Consider the following 19,287-nt stretch of genomic DNA (forward strand, 5'->3'; position numbering starts at 1 on the left):
TGGTGGTAAAATGGGCCAGCTGTTAATATGGACTATAACCACTGCCTTGAAGAGTAAAAAAGTTACCTTCTGTATGCAAAGCAGATGAAGCAGCCTCCAGCTGATCTATGGAGTCATCTGCACCATCAGTAAAATGGATTATGACCTGAGAGAGAAACAAATTTATGTCAGGACCCAGAATATTTCATGTTTGAAACACAATCAATGTGCAGTCTGAAGGGCCTTCTTCCAAGGGATGCTTTGTCTGAGAGGAGATGGGGGAATTGCTACGCCCTTTCCAGGCCATGAAGCTTTGCGTTTCTGTGCCAGGTTTCCATACACTGTATCATGAGGGTGTTTGTTGCTAAAGCACAAACAGGGAAATATCTGGAAAGCAATAGTTTGCAGTCAAGCAGTGCTCATGGGTACTGGCTGCAGTGATGCTCAGGAGTTGTCAGGACAGAACCTTGACAATGCAGGGAGTTCAGGAAACAGGTAGGGCTTAAGTGACCAGATTTATTATGAATAAATTTATTTATTTAATGAATAACTTAATTTATTATGAATTTACAGTTGCGTGACCAATTAAAATGCATCATAAGTTAGCTTTCCTCACCAACACCATCCCAGTGGCCTTGGTTTTGACTTACCTTGGTGCTGCTGGAGGGTGAGGATCTGAATTTATTCAGGTAGGACCTCAGTGTATCTGCTGTGAGGACATACGGCCCACGGCTGCGCATGCCCTGAAACTTCTCGAAGAGCTCAGGCTGGTACTCGGAGAAGTCCAGTCCCTCCACAGGTCCCCCCCGAGCCTGCGCCATGATGGCTACCCTGACGTTGGGCGCTTGGTTGCCAGTGCAGCTGATCTTCTGCATCTGTGTTATTCTGTTCAGCACGGACTCGACTCTGGACTCCAGAGCTCTCTGGGAATTGAATATATTTTGGCCTGGCCCAACATCTGTGACATCAAAGCCAAGTATCACATCTAAGTCACAATCTGAAAGAGAAGTGCAAAAAGAGAGTGTCACCGTTGAGCAATACAATTGCTTTTCAAGTAACAACTTTCCTAAGTATTCTGTTAGTCATTAGAGAAGACACTCTGCATCAAGAAGTGCCACCATTTGATACACAAATGCCTTTTACTTCGTTTCATCATAGCAATGATAACCTGGGATAGTCTGCATTTTATTAATTTTAAATTCTTTTCCTGTGCAATTGTTGCTTAGCATTGGGAGAAGCTGACTAACCCAAATCCAACAGAAATTTACATTTTGATCAGGCAGCCAAGACTGCTGCTTTCTCTCCACTGCCTGAAAACCTGTCAGTACTTGCACAGTGTGCATACACCTTCTGCCTGTGCTTGAAGCAACCATCCTCCAGTCACAGGGATGTAGAGGGAGGTGAACAACCAGATGACTGATCTCAAGTCCCTGGAAGATGTAGCTAGGATTTACATAGGATAGCTGGGAATTAGGGCAGAAAGAGGCATTGAAGTTGCTCAGCATGAGTTAACAAGGCGATGCACAGTCTGCCTTTCTGCAGGAATATTTAGCGTGGGCTTGGAGCCACCCTGCAGCCATCGAGCTGCCCGTTGGTCTGGAGCATGGGGAAATCAAACTGCTGGATGCCTTTCATCTGGATTTAATGTCTTCTGCTCCTACATAGGCTTTCAGACAGGGAGGTATTTGAATTTTCTTTGGTATTAATCACATTGGTGCTGCACTCAGGAAGCACTCATGGTTACCACCAGCAGTGGTTTGCTTTTCCCTGTGCTCAGTTTTTCATCTCAGCTGGAGCTCCTGGTCAGCTCAGGGCTGCTGTGGCTCTCTGTCAGATTCTCCAGAGGTTTGGGAGATGCCTCTGCTCAAAAGCCAGAGGGCTGAGCCATGGTCGGTTGTGCTGGGAGTAGGACTTGCCTTACTGTAGTAAGTTAAACCAGCTGCTGGGAGTCTGGTCTGACAGCAATACCAGCTTGCTTACTCACTCCAATTCCCCTCACTTGGCTTCTGAAATAGCTAAATCATGGGATTCCTTCTTAAGACAACTCTACCTTAAACTACAGCCACTCGTGCCCTAGATTTTTCCCATATACCTGTCACAAGATTAAGTGGGCATCCTGGATGATCGGGCAAGAGAAATTCTGATTTCCAGCACACAATGCATGGCAGGGACTGAATGGCCAAGAAGTCCAGTTGGCTTGTTATAAGCATGGTGGGCAAAACAAGGACCATCATTTTTCATTTTGGCACTAAACAAGTTGCTCTGCCAACATGCCAATATCATGTCCCTACATATCTGGGGAGGAAGGTAGTGAGACTTAGTCCAAAGGCAGTTAAATAAAGGAGCCTCTCCAATGCAGTGGTAGGAGGCCAGTGATCTAGTACCTGACTGTCATATCTGAAATTATTCCACCACAATGGCACCTCTGTGGTGACGGTACATCAGTTGTTCACGTGCTGAAGAACACGAACAGGTGGCTCTCATACCAAAGTTAAGTGCAGCCTACCACCATGCTCACGGAGGAAGTCTGAGCCCATGCTGCACCTCAGGCTACAGGCAAAGCACAAGAGCAGGCTGGACAAGTCCATCAAAACACGTTGGATGTTGAAAGCCACCCTCCAGAATGACCTGAGCACATCATGGAATCATAGAATGGTTTGGGTTGGAAGGGATCTTAAAGATCATCTAGTTCCAGCCTTCAAGGATTATGAAAGGATCACAGTTACCTCTTGTAACGTCCGTCGTTCCTGGGCACAATTTCTCCTCCATGGCAGCTTCCAGCGTGACCAGGACCTGCTCGTTCAGCTCAGACAGCTCCTGGGCTGTGGACGCTCTGAAACTCATGGCACTCTCACTGGCCAATCTGCTGACTTCCTTCAGGTCGATGTTTCTCACGCCAACCGCGAATACCTTGACGCCTTTCTGTGTGATTTCCAATGAGGCACTTGGCGCATCATCCAAGGACTTCCCACCCGTGACAATGAAGGCGATCTGGGGCACCCTCTCGTCAATGCGGCTGCCGGCCTCTTTCACAAAGTGTTTTGCCTGGATATGCTTGATGGCCGCGCCAGTGTTTGCCACTCGGCCGCCTTTGTAGATGACTTTGTTGATGGCATCTAAAATCTGAGGTTTCGTGGAGTAGTCCTTGAGGAAAAACTCATCAGTGACATCTGAGTTGTACTGGGCCAGTCCTACCTGGATGGAGTCTCCATCCCTATAAATGGCATCCACCACAGAGTAGACAAATTGGAGAACTTCTTGGAAGTTATCTCTCCCCAGATTGATGGAACCATCCAGCAAAAACACAATGTCAGCCTGCTTTTTCCCTCCTGAAAATATTACAAAGAAAACACAATTATTAATAATTGTTTGTGACATCTACAATATTTAAGATGATTAGTGCTTTGCAAAGTAGTGTTGTATTTCTCTTTTCTACCTTTTTAGTTTCATCAGTTTTTGGCATGATTTTACGTCTGTACAAGCGGAAAGGTTTTACACAACACTTATTATACTTCACACAACATTACTGGGTTTTGTGATAGACACCCTCATCTCATTTCAAATTTAATTCTATTCTTTCCTATGTACAACAAAATCTTCTTCCAAGTGTTCTTTAAATCAATGCAACTAAGGGGTGGGAATCAAAAGGTGTTATTATGGAATCATTTTCACATTATATAAATTCTATCTGAGCTCTGTCCAGAAAAGTCTACAGGGTGAATAGCAGTCTTACCAGGTACTAAAATTCCAGGGGTTTCTGTTGTGAGTATCGGAAGCTCTTCAAGAATACTCTGCACCTTCTTTTCTAAAGTTGGGAGTCCAGTGAAGTCCTGTACCACAAGGACACGCTCAGGATCGTTGGTAATGACCTGAAGCTGGTTCCTGTCCACGTTCCTGGCTCCAACACCCAGAGGTTTAATGGATGTTGAAGTGATCACGGTAGCAGGCCTGTTCACATCATCCTGGGACCGGTCTCCAAGAATGACGACTAGGTGCTGAGGCACTCCGTCTTCTATCCTGCTCCCTGCAGATTTGATGAAGTAGTTCTTTACCACGTAGTCTAGGGCTTTGCCAGCGTTCACAGGGGACCCTCCTCTAAGCCTCAAGCGGCGGATGGCTTGCAGGACAGCATTTTTGGACTTGTGGGTCTTCAGGTAGAACTCAGGGAAGACATTATTGCTGAACTGCACCACACCAATTCGCACTTTGTTTGGCCCAACTTCCAGCTGCTGAACAATTCTGCTGATGAAGTCCCGAATGTGAGCAAGCCCATCGGGCCTAACACTGTCGGAGCTGTCAATGAGGAAGACTATGTCCTTTTCATCACCAGAAACATCTGCAGGGAAGCAAGAAGAGAGGAAGCTATTTGTGTGCCAAGCCTTTGCTTGAGCTTTGCTAGAGGATTTCTGTGTTGTCTGTTCTCGTGTGATGTAAAACTGCACAGCATATTTTAGCCGACTTTAGGCATGGTGCTTTGGGGAGCCTCTCCAAAAGGGCTTGTGTGCAAGTGTGCATGTGTGGGTTAACACTCTGCCTAATATTCAAAACATGCATTGCTCAGAGCCTTATCTGTTTCATTCATTAACACTCTTCTGGATTTGTCAATGTTTCCAGCTTTATTTTGCCCCAGATTTATGTCTTTTTCCTAGAGAGCTTTTAAATGGGAATAGACAATTGTACACGTTGTGGTATTTCACTTGAAAATCAAAATAGGTAACGTATTTAGGTACTTGGGTAGAATTTCCATGTTATCTACAAGTTTCCTTCTAAAACTGTACATGTGCTACACCATTGCTTTTAACTAAGGAAAACCTTGGTTTATAGAGAAGGGATGGAAAGTTATTCACACATTTGGGCAACATTTACTTGAACAGCAATCCAGAGGCAGCCGGTGTTGACAGAGTCTTACCTATGGGGGGTTGCACATCTCCCAGCAGCCGTCTGATTTGGTCCCCAGTAAGGGTTTCAATAGGAGTCAGCAGCTTCTGCTCGAGGCTGGGCAGTTCCTGGAAGCTGGAGACTTGAAATACATAATCAGGACTAAGGGAAATCTGTACCATCTCCTCAGGATCCACGTTCTTTGCTACCACCATAGGTGCCACTCCCACTTGTTTGACTTGGAGTGATGGGTACTCTAAGTCATCGTCTGACTTGCGGGAGGAGAGGATTATCAAGAACTGAGGGACGTCCTCCTCTATGCGGCTCCCAGAGGGCCGGGTGAAGATGGTCTTTGCCACAAACTCAAGGGCCTCCCCCACATTCACCTGCTGGCCACCCTGGGGCCGCAGCCGTCTCACGGCACTCTGCACCTCATCCTTGCTGGAATGGGCATTAAGCAGGAACTCCACGTGGGGATGCTCGCTGAATTGGACCACTGAAATCCTGGTGGTGTCAAAGCCCACGTCCAGGTTGTTCACTATCCTCTCAATGAGATCACGGATGAGGTAGAACTCCTGAGCTGCATAGCGGGAGCCATCAACCATGAACACAACGTCCCTCTTCACACCCACTGCAGGAAAGACAACAGCAGTCAGAAGACGCATCAGGTGTTGCTTATGGAGAGCAGCTAAGCTCATCAGCTACATCACTGGCCCATGCCTTTGGCCATGGGGAGGATACTTTTTATTTCATTGCCTATAATATCTCCTGGGAGCCCCAGCAGGCAGCTATGGGTTCAACCCAGAGACAGGACCAGTCTGCTAGGCACATGCCCAAGCAGTACAAGAACAGCAACTTCCAGAGCAAAGGAAGCAAGAGGGAGCAGGGGAAACCTGCAACAATAATTCCTTGTGGGATCTCCACCCAAGGAAACATAGACTGGTGATGCTCCTTACTCAGGGCAGGTTGCCAGGGAGCCTGGGGTTGTTTCACATTCGGTACCACCCTTCCTTCTTTGGCTTTGTCCTCTAGGAAAGCTTCTATCCTATTACTCTCTCAGCTTCTGCCTTTCCAGGATGACTTTGTGCTTCCCAATACAATGTTTTCTGCAGTGGTAATTCAGGTCAGAGCCTGAATTATCACGTCAGAGACTGAATTATTGCTGAATATCCCACTGATAAATGGGGACAGAAGAAAGCAGTCTGGCTCTGAAGGGGAGGAACAGATAGAGTAGGATGCTGGACTTCAAAGGGACTGATCTGGGGTGGGTACCCTTCACCCCAGGCATACGCTGGCTGGATTTCATTCCGAGAGACCAGAAATAGAAGATCTGACCCTTTTCCCGATGCCCACTTCCAGTTTCCCTTCCCCAGTGAATGAACATGGCAAATGTAAGACACATCAGCAGGTCTTACATTTAGCAGAAAGCTGACCTTGATTTATAGTAGTGTGAAGGTGTCCCTGTAGCATCTAAATGACGCAATTTCCATTCCAGGAGGAATAACATGGACTTAAAATCCATCAACTTAAAACAAGATAAAGGTCATAGCATTCACTTTATGGGTCTTCCATGAGGATACAACATGGACCACCTCAAGGGACTGGACCTAAAGTGGCTCAGCTTAATTACACAGCTCCTACCAACCCTAAGTACATCAACAGTGAGACCAAGATGGACTTGGAGTCTTAGTGTGACCATGTTTGCTTTTCTCAGTTTGTGTTGCAACCATGATGTTACTAAACATCATATTTTGCCGCTGGCTCTCGGTGCAGACACAAACATCTTCTCACCTGGGCTGGGTGATGTAAAAACCAGATCAGGGGCAAGTGACTCTATCTCTTTCTTGGTCAGCCGGATGACTCTGTTTGAGACGACCTGCTGCACTGTATCCAGCTGGCTGAAGTCAGGCACAGAGATAGCAAAATCTGGGAGGAAGGAAATTGTCTGCAGCTCTGTAAGGTCGGCATTTCCAATCCCAATGCCAAAGGGCACCGTGCCACTAGTCTTCAGGACCACCGAGGGCCTCCTCACATCATCCTGGGACCGGTCAGCAGTCAGCAGAATCAGGAACTGCGGGACGCCCTCTGCTATCCTGCTGCCGCTCGACACCGTGAACACGTTCTTGATGAGATAGTCGAGGGCTGCTCCAGTGTTCAGAGGAGATCCTCCCATAACCTTCAGCTCCTGGATGGCACTGATAAGCTCTGCTTTGTCTTCGTGAGTGTCGAGTAAGAACTCAGGTTGTATGACGTTGCTGTACTGTGCGACGGCAACACGGACCTTGTCACGACCAATATCCAGGCTTTCGACAACTCTTTGGACAAAGGTCTTCAGTAGAGGGAAACCTCTTCTGACACCATCTGAGCCATCGATTAGAAACACCACATCCTTCTTCTCACCTCTCTCAACTACTGTTTGAGACAAGTAAGGGAAGGGGGGAATAAGTGAGATTCTCTTTTGTATTGATTATTATTCTCCACATACAGTGAACCAAGTGAGTGCAAAAGCTTAGGGAGGGGAAAGCGAGGTGTCAGGATGGGTGGTTTGATGCCTTTGCCATCGGATGCAATCCCTGGCGAAGACGCAGATGGGTGGAAGTCGGTGGAAACCACAGGGCAACACATGCCATGCCTTACCCACCGAGTCATAGAATCATAGACCCATAGGAAATAGGGTGCCAAGGGACTTTGGGTGCCATCTCCTACCTGAGGCCTGGAGAAGCTGCCAGCTCCCAAGGGGTCAGGGAAACTGACACATGGCTTTGCAATATGCAACAGGAGTCTGGGGCATCAGGGATCTTTTGCTCCCAGAGAAAACTGAGTTTCTGAACAAAATGACACGCTGCAGAGAGGGTGCTCACAGGGAGTCAGTGAAGAGAGGGAGAGAAAAGCTTTTCTGAGGCATCACTGAACTTAGAAATAAATAATCCTGCAAATGCTCAGACAAAATAAGAATTTGCTGGAAAGCCCATCCAACTGAAAATGTTGAAATGCTTTTCTAAAATGCTAGACACTGATTTATTTTCATTTTTTTTTTACTAATTTCAAGCACAAAAAAATGCTGATTGTGACTAAACATTCTTCTTTTTTAAAAAACAAGACCATGAAATGTCAAAGATCAAAGAACTGTTGATGCATTCTGCTATTGACTAACAGAATTGCAAAGCTCAGTGAAGCAGAAAACATCACTGCCTCTCAAACACAGCAACTGAGAGATCCCAAATGTGCCGTTGGCTTGCTTATAGCAGGGTCAAGTGGGACAAAAGCAGGAGCATATTCTGTCCCTCTGAAGAAAATCTTAAATATCTGCTTATGAATGTTGGATGTATAAAGGGTTAACAAGAGAGCTGAAGTCTTAATGCAGACTTCAGGTCAAGTTTATTATTTGAGAGGAATGTCGGAACCTTGGTGGGTTAATGCATAGGACTGGAATATTAATATAGCTTGTGTTGAGAAATACAGGTAGGAAGAGGGAGAAGTCAGTGCCTGATGTATCCCGTTTTCATACACTTCCTCCAAAGTTCAGGAGCAGGAAAAGACAGTGCTATCGAAAGTCTTTGGGTAGCAGATAAAAAAGAAAAAAATATGGGTAGTCTTATGAGGTAGTCCTCTTTTAGCCAAGAATACTAGGAAAAGTAGGTGGATGCAGCTATTTCTGAGCAATTAGCACAATTACTCACAGCACCTGGTGGTCAAAGGGATTCAAAATTATCTTGACAAGACAGAAATGGTTTGAAAAGGGAAGATGCAATTCAAGAGCACTAGTTGCACTAGTCTGTGTCGAGGCAGAAGCTGCACAAATACAGGAAGGTAAATAATTGCATGGAAAGGATGGGGTAAGAGATGATCAGGGGACACTCCGGTCGTTTGGAGCACACTGACAATGGAGAGACAAGGGTGAAAAAGTAGAAAACCTACAAGACCTATGAGGAAAGATCGAATGAGCTGGGTACACAGCTGGTGACACGAGGACCAAGACAAGACGTACATGGCAAGCTTAAAGTAAATGAAAGGCTGTCACACAAACATGGGAATGGGCTGACATCTGTATCCTTCTTGAGTTGGAGATGTAAAAGGCTTAAACTATGACTAAGAAGGCAGAGGTCTGACATTAAGGAAAAGTATCTACTGATACAGATAAAAAGAATTGAACAGATGGATTATGGAAAATGTGAAATCTCCTTCACCAGAGGGTTTTCAGAACAGATTAGACCAGTGTCATCTCATTTTGGACAAGAAGATCCTGTTGGGGACAAAGGTATGTAGCAGATGGCACCCTGAGATCCCTTTCAGCCCTATTTCTTTTTTATGTTTCTATGATTCTAAGTCCATCTGTCCAGGACTTTTACAGAGAGATATGGATGTTATTACACTTTTCCTTGTCCCCACCAGCTGTTGGGAGACAGGTTAATTCTCAAATTAGGACTGCCTCAGGATAACACACAGCTGGACATGCATAATTTCCAGTACCGCAGAGTGAATTTATAATTGTGGCCATGTGATTGTTTTTATGATTATTTTTTTTATTCTTCAATTAATCCATACTCATCTACTGAGCTTGTAACAGTAATTGAGTCAAGAGCATCTAATTTATTGGTGTGTAGGTACAAAATGTAGAAACTGCCGTCATATCCCATAAGAAATAATGGAGCAAGAGTGAATCCAGGGCGATGCAGTGCTCCTTACTCCCTACCACTCCTCCAGAAAAGGGAGGATGGAAAGACAAATCGAGACAAGCTTTTATTTGCTTCTTCTAGCCCTTGCCCAGCATTGCACATCAATTTATGCAAGATCTCTGGGGCAATGATGCTCTGTTATTTCAGTTTTGTACCGTGTTTTACACACTGGTAACAGCACCTACTGCAGCTCTTGCAGCTGAACAAAAGGCTTTTTCCTTACTCATCTTTAAAAATCAGTTTGGACCTTAAGAGTTTGCTGGATCAGGGTCTGACCAGAGGAAAATCGAAGTAAATAGCAGTTTCTACATAATCATATTAAACATCACCAGACTCAATTGCCCCAGTTACCAAATTGAGGGGGGCATGTAAGTGGTGTCTTTCAGCCTCCTGGAAACCCTGTGGGTCCCTGTACCTGCTGGCTGAAGCTGGATAGTTTTCAACAGGTTGACTATGTTTGGCTGAAGCTCTGAAATCCGAGGGAGGGAGTCGACATTCAGAATGAATTGCGGGGCATAAACGATCCTTTCCAGCTCTGCGGGGTCAGCATTTTTGGCTTTGATAGCAAAGGTCACCACTCCAGCTTGCTTCAGAGCATCTGATGGTTGTTCCACATCATCAGTTGATCTCCCAGCAGCCAGAAGGACCAAAAACTGAGGAACCCCTTCTTCAATCCTGCTTCCAGCTTCTGCCACAAACAACCTCCTTATAACTTCATCTAACGCAGCTCCAATGTTCAGTTGCTTCCCAGTTTTTATCTTCATCCTTTTCACTTTGAGAAGCATGTCTTGCTTAGATGGGAGTTCAGCAAAGTCAAATTCAACTTGGATGGTGTCACTGAATTGAGCTACAGCTACTCGTGTGGCATCGGGACCCACGTTCAGGTCAGAAATTACTTTGTGTACAAAGTCCCGGACGGCAGGAAAGCTACCCAAAAGGTTGGCTGAGCCATCGATCAGGAATAAAATATCTTTCTTGCTTTCTAGAATAAATTCACAAATGAAAAGAGGGGAAAAAAAAAGATATGAAGACATTTTTCTTCTTAAACATCATCCTAGAAACTTATCTGCAAATTAGCTGGGTTTCAATATGCAAAGCAAGTGATTTTCATTTACCAGCGTATTCAAAGGCTACGGAACTAAACAGTACCGTTGACTTATTTGTCTAAGGAAAAAGGGGAACCAAGGATACCTCTATTCTAAGACTCAATAAATTCAAGCACCAGATAGTCATGTCATGTATTGAATAGCATCATATCATTCATATCATAAATTGGCTGTTTCAGATCAGGCCAGTGATGTTTATGGTCTAGCAATATGCCGATATTACAGGTATGAAGTACAACAGCAGTGGAGGGTTGGTTTTTTTCCTATTTAAAGGCTCAGTAGATAACAAATAGACAGTAGTTCATACATACATACACGAACAAAGCATTTTGTGTATTCTCTTAAAGCACCTCTCCCCATTGCATCACAAGGAACACCTAAATCCATGGGCGAGTTATGACTTTGGGAAGAAAAAAAGTCTTTTACCTGTTTCCATTTGATGCCCTTTAAATCTCATTGAATATCCAAGGCAAAACCAAGCATCTCATATCTGTGTGCCTTAACACCTTTTATATTAATCTTAATGGTCTCCTTTCCATATTAAACAATCCTGGTTGTTCTGGTTATTTCTTCATATGCATATAGCCACAATAAGGAAATTAGTGAGCAAATACCTGTTTAAAAAGGGTTAAACTTGCCAACAGCTTTTGGGTTTAATGTTGGAGGATAACTTTGAATACGTGGAGTGAAATTCAACCTCTGCCTCTGTGACAGCCTGATAACAGCACTTTGACAAAGTGATTCTGGGGAAGGGTTTGGCCACGTGTACCTGGCTAGACCTTAGCTCCCCCATGCTCTTTGTCATGATTTAACCTTTCCACACCACTCCTGGTAGCCAAAGGCACATGTTCCCACTGACTGAGCTGGTGCAGATGAGACATTTACAGGTTGTGACTTCATCATGGCAACAGAAAGGGAGCACCTGAGTGACTGGTGGGCACAGACTCACTCAGATCCTCCTTCAGTCTTGACCTGCCAAAGACTTAAAATTACGCTGTCTTTAAAGTGCGCACGCAATGACTTGAACAAAATTAAGAGTTTTTAAGAGTTTCTAGTGTCAAGCCCTATACTGATGGTTAAGCACAGCTCTAACCACTTTGATGGCTCAGGGCCTTGGACAGACGTGAAGGTGTACATTGGGAACAAACAGTCAAGAGAAACAAGATTAACTTAATGCAGTCAACATGAAGGAAGGTAGATATTACCTGTTGGGGCGAGTGGAACCTCTTCCACGCCTCCACTAACATATGTTGTTATAGGCTTATTTAACTCCTGGGGTAAAGCTGCCAGAGCACTGAAATCATCCATAAAATATACCATTCTTGGATTAAAGGCAATCTGTTCAAGTTCTGCCTTATCCGCACTCCTAACTCCAACAGCAAAAGTCAGCACTCCGGCCCGAGCTAATTCATTGGAAACTTGCAAGAAGGGATCGGCAGACCTCCCTGCCGTCACCAGGACTAGGACCTGTGGCACTTGTTCATTTATTCTGCTCCCACCAGCTTCCGTGAAGTGATTCGAAAGCACAAAGTTCAGTGCAGAGCCAGTGTTCAGCACTGACCCCCCCTTGGGCCTCAGCTGCCCCATGCGTTGAATTATGTCTGATTTGGTTTGGTACGAGTATAGAAAGAACTCGGTTTTAGGAGTGTCACTAAATTGCACTAAGCCAACTCGGATTTTGTCACTGCCGACATCAAGGTAGTTAACTAGGGTGGCAACAAAGTCACGCACAAAGGGGAAGTTGGCATTTCCAACGTTGAGTGATCCATCCAAAAGAAAGATGATATCCCTTTTGGTTACTTGAACTGCAGTAGAGCACAGAAAATAACATGAGACATCACAGAAAACAAAAATAGAATTTTTTTTTCATGTGTGCATACAGCATATGCTGTACACGCATGTAAACCTTGTTAGGAGGAAGTGAGGAGAAAAAGGGAAGAGAGTGTGATCAGCACAGAAGTAACAAGGACATTGCTGGAAATGACTAAATTGGGCAGGGGAGGTTTCTGACTTGTATTAAAAAGTCTTTTAAATGTCAGGTTTATCAACAGGGCTCAGTCTCTGTCATGGCAAATGTTTTCAACAGCTGCTAATGCCAGAGTTGCTTGCTCTGGGCCAGATCCTTAGCTGGCAAAAGGCAGCTTCATTGATTTTGGTGGAGAAACTCTGAATTATACCTACAGACACCTTGCGTATCTGCAAGTCACCAAGCATTTACTTGGGGTTTTCCAACAAAGCTTTAGGGAACATTTCTGCTTTCTGGCACCTAAAGTGTGCTTTGACACCCTGTGCTATCACCCCCTTATTAAGCAATCCCCCTGTTCCACAGGGATGTTCCCATGCATCCCTAGATGTAGAGAACCATGTCCTGCCCTGCAGTGACTTCCATGGTTGTGCTGTGCAGCCAGCAGTGGCTGGCCCGCGGCACAGAGTTAGGCTCCACTTGCATGGGAAAACGCTTCTGCCAGGTTACCAATTTGGTTGGTATTTTGAGCAGGTATTAAAAATAGCTTTTACTAATAGGCTTAGAAAAGCTGGTGCAGACAAGGCTGCAATGCCTGCCTGAGACACCTGCCTTTTGGATGTCTGCATTTGATGCAGAAAACTGCATTTTAATGTCTGCAGTTATAGACCATTTTGTGGTCTGGTGAAGGGGGAGAAATTTCTCACTTTTAGCAAGAACCAGCCAGTTCTCGGCTCCTTTTTTAAGGTTAAATCTTTCCTGGGCTGTCTCCTGGCATCTAAGCCCCAAGACACAGATCTGCAATGTCACCCTGAAGACACCACAGGATCATCCCCCTGTTCTTTTTGCCTCTAAACACGTCACGTCCAAATGACAGACTAAAATGCCAAAACTTTAAATAAGATCTCAGACAACTGATGAATGGGCTCATCCAATGCATCCCCGCTGGATGTTTTCCTCCAAATAAGTTATTCGAGAATATATTTATCTTTCTGTTTAAAGCATTTACCTATGGACATATGGCTATATTCATCCACCTCTCTAGCTTGCCTTGTCCCTGTAAGCTTGCTGTTCTATACATAAAATACGTAAATATTGAGATATTAAAACCAAAAGGGACAAAAGGGCTCTCTGGAGTACAGGCATTGCTTTCAGATTTTACAGTTTGTCTTGGATTTCTGTATTTTAACTTTTTCCCAGAAAAGTGCCATTCAAGGCTCAGGGTGAGACAATATCTAGCTGAAATGTAAGAGACTGCCCAGTGTCAAAATCAGTTATGTTACTTATAACAGTCACTTTATAGCGTAGGATATGATTACTTGTTTATTGTCTATGTGAATAACTGTGAGTACAGTAGAGCAAAAGGACTGCAAAAAAAGAGAAGCTGCATGAATGAGCTTTAAAGAACAAGTAAGTACAGGAACATTTTTAATTTACATTGAAAAATAAAAATGTCAGGTTTGGTGTATAGCCATGCAAAACTGTATTAGCAGGAAACACATTCTGAAAAAAAGCTTATTAAATTATAAGTCCCGTGATATTCATCTTAATTAAGGACAAGTATTGGCAAACTGATTTTAAAATGTCTGCTTTTCAAATAAATCAGTTACAGGCTTTCATTCTTTAAGGACCCTTTCCAAAAACTCGGTTTCTTTTGCACCATGGTTTATAATTTTAAACTACTTGGAGAAGCTAGAAAAAATAAGGACATGGTTTGACACCCACTTAAGCCAATGGAAACCTCACTATTGACCTTACCGGGAGCTGGAAGAAGTCTTGGTTTTCTAATGTTTATATGCCATGAGATAGAAATGCAAGGTTCAAATATGATCTAGTGCAACATTAATTCAACTTCAAGCATCTCTATCAGGAAGAAATCATGAGAAATTTGGTATAAAATCTCTATGCAGCTAGAACACCTCTTGAAATGCAGGGGAAACTGCCTCAAAAGACATGACTCTAGTGATGGATTGCTTCCAAAACCTACTGATGTCAATGGCAAGACCAAGTAAAAAGAATCCACTGGCTTCACAGGGCTTTGGATCGTCTTTTAAACAGATTAAGGTAAAATCAACACTGCAATAGTCTCATACACATCTTAGGGCTTGAGCTGAGTAAATTATAAGAAAACTGTAAATATGTTCTTAAAGGGTGAGTTTCAGTCCAAGTGTCAGGCTAGCTTTCTCTGAACATCTCCATGAACAAACTTGCTTACAGTCAGAAGAAACTTAACCTTTCATGAGTAAATATCCACTACGGATGATTTTCAAGCTGCGGAAGAGATTATAACATTCACAGTGTGTCCTGTTCATAGGTTACACAAAGCCTAAGTGAAAGGAAAAGCCTCCACTCAACGATTTCAGTACCTAACTAGCAAAGCACATCTTCCACGTCCAGGCCTTTAAATGTTGGTGACAAATATGGAATGGGGCAAAAATCTCAAGGAAGGAATGGCAAAGCTGTAACAACAAGCACACTACCAAATTCACGAATCTGTTCATGCACATTTCACAAATCAAAGAAACAACATTTAGCTATGCTGAAAAAATGTGCTTCAGGCTTTTTTCCTCCTTATCTCTACATGTCATAGAAGAAGAGTTGACAAACATATAAACCACATCTCCTTAATTAGAAAAAGGTAATTAATTACCTGATGGTGGTTCTGGGATAATCAGTCCTCCAGAGAGTGTCCGGATAGGCGACAGCACTTCAGGAAGAATGGCTTGCATGAACTGAACACGGAAGTCATTTGGATTGAACACAAAATCTCTCTCATGGGCAATTTCTTGAAGTTCTGCCAGGTCGGCGTTTCTCGACCCAATGGCAAGGATCACTATCCGGTTCCTTTTCATCTCAGCTGCAGCTTGGTCAACGGCATCCCTGGACTTACCACCAGTGATGAGCACCAGCATGGGAAGCACCCCTTCCTCCATCCTGCACCCAGCAGCACTGGTGAAGAAGTTGTTCCTCACAAAGTCCAGTGCCGAGCCAGTGTTGAGTGCTGTACCACCCATGAGCTTCATTCTCTTCACGTTAGCCATCACATCCTTTCTGCTCTGGTGGGTGTTGAAATAAAACTCTGGCTTCACAGTGTCTGCGTACTGTGCCACCGCGACTTGGATCAGGTCAGGTCCAACCTCCAGCCTTTGGACAATTTTGGCAACGAAATCACGAATTGAGTTAAAGGGGGCAGTCCCCAAAGCAGTTGAGCCATCTATCAGGAAGACTATATCCTTCTTGTTCACTTCAATAACTGCAAGTAACACATGAACATAATGTTAGCGGAAGCCTTCACCACACTCTGTGCATCAATTCTGCGTCAACAGTTCAGCAACATTTCAGACTTCTTATTTGCTTGAAGTACTGTTACTCTCAACACCTTTAAAAGGGTCTTGCTTTCAAAACAGAATTATTTTTTAGGTTCTAGCAGAGAGCTCATAAGAAATCTGATTGAATGTTTCCCCTCTCTAAAACACAGAAGAGTTGAAGAGTTGCAAGAATTGCATTGTTTATAAAACTTAGTATTAAAATGCATATACATGTCAAAACAAGAAAGGCAGTCAGGAGAAATCCTGGTACTCAGCTGGCACATGAGATAGATAAAACAAGCAGGCGATGCTCCCTCTATCTGCAGCAGAGCCATCTGAATCATGCCAGGGTGTGGTTTGGTCTCAGGATTAGGTTCTCAAGAGCAATGACACAAGTAAAGAACAGTCTCCACTTACTCAACATACCTGGACTTTGGGTCTTCACATCCTACATCTTATTCCTTATCTAACAAAAACAAGTTACGATTTTTCTTGGCACAGCTAGCCCAGTCATGGAAGAGCTGAATTATATTCTGGTTGCCGTGTCTTTAACAAAACAGGTCCCCTAGGTTGTAATCTCTGAAATTTTATTATTGATGATGACATAGGACGTAGAAGAAACACAATTAGCTTTCCAGTTCTCTTGCTAAGTTTGAAGGAAGATAGTTAGGGAGGAAAAAGTACCTGTTGTGTGGCATTGGAACGAAAGCACCGTCATATTTAATACAGCAAAAAACAGTAAATACCAACAAGACCAATACCGTTAGGATAAAAGCATTATACATGATCATCATGAGAGATAATACCATCTTTTAGAAAACTCCATTCACATCATCACCTCCCTGATTTCATGCCATTGAAATGAAAAAGGAAACCTTGTGTTGCCTCCAAGTTATGCTGGAGCATTATGGATCATTGTGTTACGTTGGACTTGGGGTGTCCTTAAATCACCTACCCACCTAAGAGCTCCTGAGACAGGGTCAATATTCAAGGTGACAGGTCCCTCACCTCCCAGGCTCACTGCTACACCCAGCACAGAGCTTGGAAGAAGAGGAGACCCAGCATCATCAGGATCTGACAGCCCTCAGGGCACGTGGTAGCAAACACTCTCATGTCCTGCCTGGATGGAAAAGGGCAGCCCCTCGGCCCATCAGGGCTCCTCTGCGTGGAGGCTATTTACTTTGGATTTGAACAAAGAACAAAGCTCTGGCTGAAGTCTTCCTTGGCCAGACACCAGCTGGCCATGGAAAGCAGTGCTCCCAAAGGCTGTCTCCGTCAGGTTTCTCATTACGGGTGAATGCCAAGAGATTGGGCTACCCCAAACAGTGATTTAGAGCTGGAGATGACATCTGCGACTCAGCTGCCCTCTCTGCCCTTGGACCCCAAGAGACCTGCCTCTGCCAGCAAGTATGAGCCTTTGCAAAATCCTCTCATAGAGTCTTGCTGGAAATTGTTTGATTAAGAACCAGTTGTCAAAATTTGAAGCTTAAGATAGCCTGCTGTGGTGCTGTCGGACACAAAATGATGAGAACCTGCATGAAGTGAATGTGGTGGTACCCTCCCTGAGCCACAGCCTCATGTGAGCTGCCGGTGGCTTGCAGTTGACTGCCCAATCTGTCAAAACAGAGCTACTCGCCAAGCAACAAGGATTTGTTTAAATGATCCCTTTCCCAGAGCCATGATTTCCAACATTCATGCCCCCAGCCAGGTTTTTTTTCCTCATCAGTTACTCCGAGGAGGAGAGGGTTGAAATCGGGAAACTTTCCAAATGGATAACGAGGGCTGAAATCTCTGCTTTGTATCACCGAGGAGGATGTCCAAAGTGCTTCCTTAGCTTGTCAGCAGCTAGATACCCAAAAATGGAGACCCTGGAAACTTTTGACTTTATATAGAAGTTTGTGGGAAACATCAAAGGGGCTTTGCAAAGATGAAGAAGGCTGGGAAGGAATAGCTCCCTCTGCTACTCATTCCTCTTGCAGCTCTCAAATCCTGCAGTATGTTTCCTTAGAGAAGAGGAATGCAAGAACCGAAACCAAAACCCACAAGAAGAAACACCCCATGGTACTAATTTCAATGGACACAATTAAAGCAAAAGCATTTGAGCAAAGCTGCACACATCTCATAGGGTCTGATCCAGAGCCCAGTAAAGCTGATGGCAAGTCTCCCAGGAATTTCAAAGGGTTTGGGATCAAAGCATTATATCTTTGACTCTAAAAGTTGGGAATGTTAGAGCGTGTCAGCATTGAACTCAGCCCTGCAGTTCCTTCCTCATTGCCATCTCAGCTATCTTTGGTGAAGCACCTCATCTAATTTAATCATCCAGGCTCCCCCAGAAGCTAAAGCAGAAGGGAGAAGAGAGGCACTTTGAGACATCCATTCATCCCAGGAAGACAGCTGGAGAGTTAAAGTGAAGTGAGGTGATTTCAGTATTTCACAGGAAAGCTTGGTACCACAATGGGTTTGGCATCCCTTTTGGGCTGCTGTGTATCTCCCAAAGCAGTGCTTTACACTGCAGACTTCCAAGGCACTGATGTTAATCAAGCAGAGCAGTCAAAATTAATTTCTGTGCATGCTAGGGAAAGGAAATTCCCAAAGGCTCCTTCAAAAATACCCACTTCTCCATTTAGCATATCCATCTGTATGTAATTGCAGAGGCTGACGATACTGTAGTACCTTCTACAAATGAGCTGTCATTTTAAGTGAAAAATATGCAAGTGCAGATGAAACCAAGTGTACCAACATTTTTAATATTGCCATTCAAACTGTTAAAAATCAGAGGGGCAGAAAGAGAGGTTTTCCATTGACTTGGATGGGTGCTGGCATGCACATTGTAGCTAGACGTGAATGCTTCAGCTTATTTAGCTAAATATGGTTCTCGTGGGGTGCTACAAGCAAAAGTTCTTTATGTTCTTTCCTGGAATAATCAAGGCAAGGTCATAAAACAATCTTTTAGGCAAATTCCTCCCTTTGATTTGAGCCACGGGATAGCAATCGTATTTAGACATAGATCAGCAAAGACATCTGGAATGCAGTTTTATATGTCAACATACATCATGAGTTGAACTGTATGTACAGAACTCCAGAGTGGCACTTGGATCCCACAAGTGTTTGCATTAAGCGTCCTGATAATTAAGTGCAGCAACTCCAGCCTGGCCCTTTCCAGGAGCCTCTGAAATATGACATATTATGTCTTTCATAAAGCCTCTCTATCAGTAAACTTAACTTAGTCATAAAATCAAAGGGTGAGAAACTCTTAAAAACCTACTTGCTCCATAAATCCAGATATCCATTATTCCACTGCACCTAAGCTAATGCTAGTCCAGATATAATGTCACTGCGGACTTAAGAGTGACAAAGTGACCTAAGTGGAATATCCA

The 19,287-nt window shown here is 44.0% G+C and overlaps 1 protein-coding gene across 3 annotated transcripts in view; it reads right to left on the reverse strand.

Moving 5' to 3' along the window:
* COL6A3 (collagen type VI alpha 3 chain) overlaps positions 1–19,287 on the reverse strand; it is a 63,626-nt gene that overhangs the window by 29,015 nt on the left and 15,324 nt on the right. The window contains exons 4-12 of one of the 3 annotated variants that reach the window (XM_074872523.1): positions 15,253–15,855; positions 11,845–12,444; positions 9,949–10,515; positions 6,649–7,269; positions 4,889–5,488; positions 3,713–4,315; positions 2,706–3,308; positions 630–976; positions 67–145 (exon numbers count right to left, since the gene is read on the reverse strand). In XM_074872523.1, the coding sequence (XP_074728624.1) occupies positions 67–145; positions 630–976; positions 2,706–3,308; positions 3,713–4,315; positions 4,889–5,488; positions 6,649–7,269; positions 9,949–10,515; positions 11,845–12,444; positions 15,253–15,855 (4,623 nt within the window). The remainder of the gene's footprint in view (positions 1–66; positions 146–629; positions 977–2,705; positions 3,309–3,712; positions 4,316–4,888; positions 5,489–6,648; positions 7,270–9,948; positions 10,516–11,844; positions 12,445–15,252; positions 15,856–19,287) is intronic. The other 2 variants (XM_074872524.1, XM_074872525.1) reach the window with 2 other exon arrangements.

This window comes from Strix uralensis, chromosome 6, assembly GCF_047716275.1.
Source record: "Strix uralensis isolate ZFMK-TIS-50842 chromosome 6, bStrUra1, whole genome shotgun sequence".
NCBI lineage: Eukaryota > Metazoa > Chordata > Aves > Strigiformes > Strigidae > Strix > Strix uralensis.